At 37.9% G+C, this 8292-nt stretch overlaps 1 protein-coding gene across 1 annotated transcript in view; it reads left to right on the top strand.

The window, feature by feature from the left end:
• The first annotated feature begins 3222 nt into the window (after positions 1-3222).
• LOC126256298 (choline transporter-like protein 4) overlaps positions 3223-8292 on the top strand; it is a 260157-nt gene continuing 255087 nt past the window's right edge. Inside the window, exon 1 of the mRNA XM_049955468.1 lies at positions 3223-3326. Within this exon, the coding sequence (XP_049811425.1) occupies positions 3299-3326 (28 nt within the window). The 5' untranslated portion in view covers positions 3223-3298. The remainder of the gene's footprint in view (positions 3327-8292) is intronic.

Raw genomic sequence — 8292 nt, 5'->3', positions numbered from 1 at the left:
CTACCATTTAAGAGACTAAATGCCTGCGTATCTGCTTCATTAGTTATACGTTGGATGTGCCTACTTATATGCATTTTCTTGGAAGAGTGTACTTAACAAAGATTTATCGTCCATCTAGTATTTCAACGCTTAATGCAGCACACTTAATAATTTCGACGGCTAAAGGAACTACACTCATATAAAAGTTAGTAATCAGCAGAGTACGGATTTGTTGGTAAATAAATAATTTTATTTGCTTGGAGACAAAAACTTTTAACTAAGGCAGAAGTTCCCAAAATAGCACACTTCAGTCGTATATAAATTCTATTTCACGTAATAATACATATTTTTGTAATATTCCATATAAATAAACAGTTTAAATAATTTAGCTAAAAACATGTATTTTCTCACTTTCCTTTGTTATAATTCTCAAATTTAACAAAAAAATCTCATACATTGTCATATTATGAGAAAGCAATTGAATAAAATTAATTCGTAAACATATTGCGTTTTGAGTGACCTCTACTACACGTTCTGTCTCGCCGTCTGAAAGGGGAATCCCTTATTTATGATGCGCACGGCTGATGCAATATGCACAATAGTGTTCAGTCATTGCCTTCGTCTTATTTTAAAAAATGGTTCAAATAGCTCTGAGCACTATGGGACTCAACATCTTAGGTCATAAGTCCCCTAGAACTTAGAACTACTTAAACCTAACTAACCTAAGGACATCACACACACTCATGCCCGAGGCAGGATTCGAACCTGCGACCGCAGCAGTCCCGCGGTTCCGGACTGCAGCGCCAGAACCGCTAGACCACCGCGGCCGGCCGTCTTATTTAAAGCATAGCTTTTATACAGTACCATATGTTAAGTAAAGTGATTGGCGATAGTGCCGAAAGTAAAGTATTCGTTCACGTTTGCTAACAATATGTTAGTGGCTTCGTTACAAGTGATGGAAGAATTCTATTCTGTCAAAAAAATCGGAAGTCAGTAAATTCAGACCAGTGATCTCAAGTCTTGCGGCATTTAGCAGGTAGTAAACATAGAATGGCCGCTTCTAGTCAAGTTCTTTTAGGTGAAGCAGCTTCTTTTTCATATACCCTAGTTTCAAAAATTTCGGAATATTATGAAGATTTACTCAACACTTTTCTTTCATGTGATATTCCAGTATATAAATTAAGATGTCCGCGCTCAGAAATTTTCTTGTGAAACAAATTTTGAAACACCAGCAGAATCAACATTAAGAAAATTTTATGTGCCTGTCTGTTACGAAGAACACTTAAAGATCAGCAAAATGTGAAAAAAGAAGTTGAGTAAGCATTGACGAACCGCCAGATACTAGCGGGTAGGAAAGTGGGAAATGTTGTGATAAGTGTGCTAGAAAAATCGTGAAATACTTTCCAAGTGGTGTTTTCTGTTAGAATGTAAAAAAAATATCAGCATCAAATCACGTAACAATGGCTCACTTATTCAGTGAATCTCTGGAGTTGGTATGGCCAAACAGGGGTGATAGTTGTAGTGTTTTACTTACGGATGCTGGTCTATATGTGAAGAACACAACCGAAGGCCTTTCTGTAAGCTTCCCGCGCATGATTTACGTAATTGCATAGTACTTGGTTTACACAGAGTATGTGAGCAGATACGTATATTGTATCCAAAAATGAGAAATTGATCTCACATTAGCAAAAAAATGTTTGTGAGAGCGCCAAAAAGAAATGATTTGTTCAGAGCCAAAAATCCAGATCTTTCACTTCCACCCCACATCCATAGTTACACGTTGGGAGACATGGTTGGAAGCAACAGTGTATTATGCATACAATTTTAAAAAGTTTGAATCGGTTATTGACAAACTAAATAAGGATGACGCTTCTACACACCAAAATCTTCAGAACTTACTCAACGGCAGTACTCTAAACATGAATTGTATTACATGTATGCAAATTGGGGTTTTTAATTTCACTCTGTCAAAAAATTAGAAACATCAACCAGCTCGTTAACTGCGACTGTTAATAAGGTGCATGACACAGAGGAAAAAATTAGTTGACCCAAAAGCGGAAGCTATTAAAAAGAAATTTAAAAGTGTAATTGAAAAAAGTGGTGAATGTCGTACTGTGTGTCAAATTGACAAAGTTTTGGAAGGGGAAGAAAGATGTTGGAGAAACTGTAAATGTATGTGCCAGTGACGTTTTTATGACGAAATATGCAAGACTATCATCATGTGTTGTTCACATGTCCTTTTCCCAGTGTCGTGCATTATTTCGAGACAATTGACATCGGTCACCGACTGATATCTTAAAATAAGTTTTTGTGGTTCACTGCAACAGTGAGTTGTTTCAACTTACCACTGCATCACCATGATGGTGACTTATTTTTGAACCTAAGTAAGTTTTGCAATGTTGAAACAATTTTTTTGCCTTTTTTGCGTACTTATTATATTTTCCTACATAAAAAATAAAATATTTTAAAGTATTTTAACATATAAAAATCCGCTCCCTAGCAATCAATCATAACGTAACAACAAATTGCTACTCAGTGATTTGTAGTGCTGATAGAGGGTACACTAATCGTGTAAAATGACTGAGTGATCCTGAGAGATTGGTGGAGAATGAAACAAAATTTAAACCATGTAGTATGTGACTAGACGCTCGAAATTCCCTTACAACTACTGTTAAATAATGACGGTGTTCTTGTAGCAACTGCGTGGATGAAGTAACCAAAGGATACCTATTAAACATTGATTAGTGAAGGCAATTAATAGCGATGTTTTTAAAGCAATTACTGTTATGAATATGCTTACAAGCAACAAAAGTTTTAGGGAAGCGAAAGGAGGTATCTTTTTTAACAGAATTCGAACGAAAGGTTTTGTTGCCACAGCCCTAGACAACAGTCTTTCTCAACGAACAGAGGAAGCCATTATTCCAAAAGATTACGATTCACACTATGCAGAACAGGATATACTGTCTCATTGTATTTCCAGAATTGTTGAGAAGATGATTTTCGGTTGATTACGGGTTAGTGTGAATGGAGTTGAACTTCAGAGACTAAATCCTGGCTGTTTGCAGTTACTGTGGTAAAGCGCTCCTCCTGCTGTATTGCAACTAATGTCTCATGAATGATCCACAAATCATGTTCTGCAGTAGGCAGTAAGTGTACTTGGGCCGGAAACGTTGTGAGGAAGAGAAAGGTTTCAGAAAGACCAGGAAAATGCACCGCCTCGCGAACCTTATCTGCGGACTGACTATCGTGTTCTGCTGAAGATAAGCCGATAACCGTTGTAGTTGGCTTGTAGCTTCGCCTCAGTCATAGCCTAGCCGCCATGGGGAAGAAAAGCAGCGAGCAGCACGGTAAGTTGGCAGCTAGCTGCGCATTACACTTGCGTGTCTCAAGTTAGTAAATAGTGTCAGAGAAGTAACCCACGGCAGCGTACAATTTTTGCTTTGGAGTAAAGGCTGAAGAATCTGATAGTAGGTTTCAATGCGTTCTTTTCGGCTTAGCCATCCTCTTAAGATTACTCACTTTAGGTAACGGACCAAACGTATCGGTGGCATAAGAATAGCACATGCTACAGACCGGCGGTAGAAAAGCGCAGTAATGTCGTCTTACAGTTAAACTAGTTGCATTCATTAGGCGGTAAGATTTACGGTCATGTTAAAATTCAGGACGAATAATACGTTTTTTAGATTAATGACAAGCTTGGTGACAGAACTTCGAGCGTCACGGTGTCAATAGAAAGAAAGACCGATCTTTAACCAAAATAGTCATTGTTCTCGCAGTATGTGTTTTCCAACGATACATCATTGTAGTAACACTATTTTCACAGACATATAAGTCCTTTGAACAAATCATACATGCATTATGTTAGATTATTAAACGGCGTAACTCCATCCCGCTGAGAAAGAAGGCCATTCGCGAACTTTGAGTACAATGGATATGGGAAGTGTTTCCTAAATGAACACAGGTAGTTTTTGTACTGGTAACGACACTTGGTTTTCCTAATACACAAAAATGACTTTGTCTGCGAACTTACAGAATATTAAATAATTAACGAGAGAATTTACGCCTTTATTTTACACACTTTTATATACATGCCGAAACCTCCGAGATCACCTTTTATTCTGAAGATGACAAGTTCACATGAAATTTGAAAACTTTAATCTGTTGTGAGAAAAATAATTTTCTTTGGTTGTTAACTATTATTATTGCTTTCACATTATTCTGAGCTCTTTCGCACATCATAGTTTCAGAGCACTAATAATTTCGTACATTTGGTTTATAATGGAAAAATTGTGATAGCAACAAGTAATGCAGGTCTGCTTAGTTGTTACAGCATATACGATTAACGTAGGATTGTGTATAAGCTATAAAACAGTACAAAAAATAAGAAAATTATGTTTCCCAGAAGCGTAAATATTTCATGCATACACTTCATTTTGGTAACAGAGAGAAACATCGTGGTAGAAAATTGCCCAAACGAACTTTGACTTCCAAGAAGACAGGCATGGCTTGTTGTTTATTTAACTTCATTTCCGTAGCAAAGAGATTTCAGCGTGGGTTCCCTGTGCGCTTCAAAAAAGTGTGGTGCCGGATTGCACCAGTTTTCAGAAACGGCCAGCATCACACCTACGTAAGTCACCCTCTTGCTCGCGTGAAACTTAGGCTTCCGTTTGTCTGACAAGCTACGAGGATTATTGCGTAACGGCTTTGTTTCGTCTCTAGTCGCATTTTGCTTCAGAAAAGCTAATTTCCGGCATATCAGATAAAGGCATGCTCCCAGAAACGTGCGTCATGCTTTGTCAATAACCTCATGCGGAACTCTGTTTACCCAGTTTCCAACATTTCCCACGCTGTTTCAGCTGTCGAAAAAACTGCTGAATAATGTGCACCCCACATCGTTGTGTTTATTTTAAACTTTGATCATTTCACTAGTGCCTCGTTAACGACATGCGTTATTCAGTATGAAAACTGGCAGCTTCCAGGTACATTTATCGCCGGATACGGAGTTTATGAACCTTTCGTTTTGTGCATAGAAGTTAGAAACTACACGGCGACAATTTCTGCTTCCTCCCAAGTCACTTCGTTTGGCACTGTATTCACGTGACTTCTGTATCAAAATGATGAATAAATTTGCAGCGATGGTTAGATTTTTTTTACTAACGACTTCGAGGTAAAAAGTTTCGCATTTTGCAGAAAATCAGTTCAATGAACAACTTAATTGCACGTTATTACTACTTTTGGCTGATTGCTCTTTTATAAACCTGCTTCATTTAATTAGTTCATATGTTTTAATTCTGCCCTTTTTGTGAGAGGAGATATGAAATACGAAAGAATGCTCTGTTAACATCAACATAAACATCCTATGTAATGTAAAGTTCGTGTTGAACTCAGTAGTTTCAGTGACCTGTAAAGCAGTGGAACGGCCTCATGGGCTGGTAGAAAAGGCGTGATGTTTTTAGATTCGGCGGAATTATTAGATGTGCAAATGAACATTTGCTAGCCCACATCTACTAAAATCGAATCGTGAACAAAATATATAAATAACAGTAAAATAAGGATTATTATTTGTTATTCGTCACATTTTTCAGAGGAAAGTCCCGGAATTCACATCTCGATTAATAACACTCTGACGTCAACGAGTACATCTGACATTGTGTACATTCTTTGTAGAGAGAGGACCAGAGACTACGTCGCACTATAACGACAGTAATTACTACATGCGAAAAATCTTACAAGAAAAGTAGAATAGTTTTTTTGATAGGTACAGTAGATGAGCAGTTACTAGCGCATTACCTGTAAACAAAAGGAGAACAAGGGCATAGAGGAGTTCTATAACAAGTTTGAACTTATCGTCCACTTGAACAAACACATCCCAAGTAAACAGATAAAGGACAGAGAAGAGTCGTTAAGCCCTGATAAAACTTAAGTTGTTGTATTTTCGACACGAAGCAGGCTAAATTGTAAGGAAACCGACATGCATAAGTTAACAGTAATTCATATGGCTACAACACGGCTGTGCGTGTCACAAATACAGTTTCCACCGTCAGGTATTAACTAAAGACCATTCAGAGAAACTCAGAAAATTGTATTTCGATATAACATTGCTTTCCGAATTGAAAGCTTCTATACAATACTTTGTGGATCAGTTAGGTTACTAAAGAGATTTCAGTTAAGTGAAGACCTAAATCTGAATTCCTCACAAAATGGTCTTTCCGCTCGAAGGTCGAAACTACGCCATCGCTTTTCCCGCCGCACGCTTCCGATTCAGATGATACAGAGCGTCGATGGCGGATAAGACCCTGAAGGGTTGAAATGCCCGTGATGGATTTGTTTCTCAGGTGGAATCCAATGACTAGTCCACATTCGAAGTCACTGAACACTCCCAATAGAGACATTTTGCAGTTTCTGCTTCATTACTGACAATAAAATGCTTCCCGTCTCCTTTTATATTGGCGGGTTCTACTCTTGTGATATCTGGTGATCAGTTCCCCGTTACCTAGAGTTGTCTGGATACTTTTTATCAGCTAGTGTAAATGTATTTCGAGTGACATCATGTTTCCGCAGCATCACATGCCGTTAAATACTTACGAATAACGTATTTCTGTTGTACGGTAATGTTTTGTCAGTAAACATTGAGACCATAACCATCCTAGTCAATATGACTCACGTAGACTGTTTTAGCGCTACCACTGCACTCATCCCGGACTACAAGGCCTTTCCTCCAGTAAAACGAGCTGCCACCACTTGGATTCTGGCATATACCGTATATGCAATGCTTTATTTACAGATTACGGATGCTTATCTGTATGTCGTGTATTTGTCTGCTGAACACGTTAAGACGCAACTGCAGAAGAAGTATCATCAAACGTTTGCAAATTTTCTTAATTTATCCTTAGCCTATGCGTTTGAAAAACTGCTCTAACAGGGGACTGCGTATTCTATTTCACGTTTCTAGCAAATTCTCCTCAACCTTATGTGGTGTTATGAAACGTACGTTATGACTGTTACCCATACTGTACAATTAATGGACGAAATGTTTTCTCAGTGGAAGAACATGATAATTACCTTTTGCATGTCACTTTATAGTAAAATTTATTTATTCTGTTCTTCTATTATATTATATTATCATTTATATTATTTTATCATTTTATGTTTCTGATTGATATTGTGTAGGCAGAGAACGAGTCTGCGAATTGTTTTGAGTTTCGCCTGTTAATTCGCCGTTGGTTTGTTATTTTGTTTTCCATAGATGATTGTATACAGTGATTTAACTTGAGGAGTGGCACTGAAGTATTCCTGTTTAAGGAGAAGGCCTGTTTCTTTAGATCCATATTATTTGAAGTCTCCTGTATGGAGACCATTTTGGTTGTATTATTTGTGTTTCTTACAGTCACCGGAAGCCAATTTCCTTAGCATTTTCAAAAATTAAGTTGGTACCATTTAAGAAGCTTTTGTTACATACACCCCTGCAGTGCGATCGTGAATGTGTCGCGGGGTGAAAATTACATAGTGTCCGTTTTCTTTCCCAGTCATATCACGGACAGCAACATTTTGATTTCTCAGTGAATTATCGTTATTGTAGTGTGCAACCGGCCTCTTAATTCGATCTACGCAAGCCACCGAATGGACGGTGTTCATTTTCATCTCCGACAATAAGTTTTAGTTGCCTTAGTAATTTTGAAGAACACGTTTTTCCTCACTATTATCATCATAAGCTAATTAGCCTTTGTGGAAGAAATCTTTTATTTTAACATTACCACAAGAAGAAGGATTTTACAGTGGTTACAGCTACGTCTGGCACTCAAGAAACCTCAAGAGGATTGTGTTTGGACTTACTTCCCCTTTTTCATCTCAATTTCCTCAAGCACCTCCGCCGTCTGCTGCAATTTGTGTCGCCTTTAGAAACTGACATGGTTATAATCCGATAGATTTCCACTAACGGCAGTCTTTAATTGTCTTCACACAAGGCGAAATTCAGAAGTAGAAGACTTGTTTCATTCATGTTAATTACGACCGCCGAAAGAGGATGCAATTCATATCGAATATACGAAAAAGCCAGCAGCACCAGAACATCGGGGGAATGTTCAAATCAAAAATTACAGCCAGCGAAGCTCTCCGAAGAAGGCACATATTGGAGAGTGTAAGGAAGGGCTGTTAGGGGAGAAGGGAGGCCCTACAAAATAAATAAATAAAACAAAAAAAGAAAAAAGAGCGTCCCGCAAGACATTTATACACAGAGTAAAAAAAGCTACGTATACAAAGTTTAAATGTCTTTAGAGACGAGGAAAGAAACACAATTTTACGAGTCTGTATCAA

The sequence above is a fragment of the Schistocerca nitens genome, chromosome 1 (genome assembly GCF_023898315.1).
Source record: "Schistocerca nitens isolate TAMUIC-IGC-003100 chromosome 1, iqSchNite1.1, whole genome shotgun sequence".
NCBI lineage: Eukaryota > Metazoa > Arthropoda > Insecta > Orthoptera > Acrididae > Schistocerca > Schistocerca nitens.
This window is presented reverse-complemented; position numbering and strand designations above follow the sequence as displayed.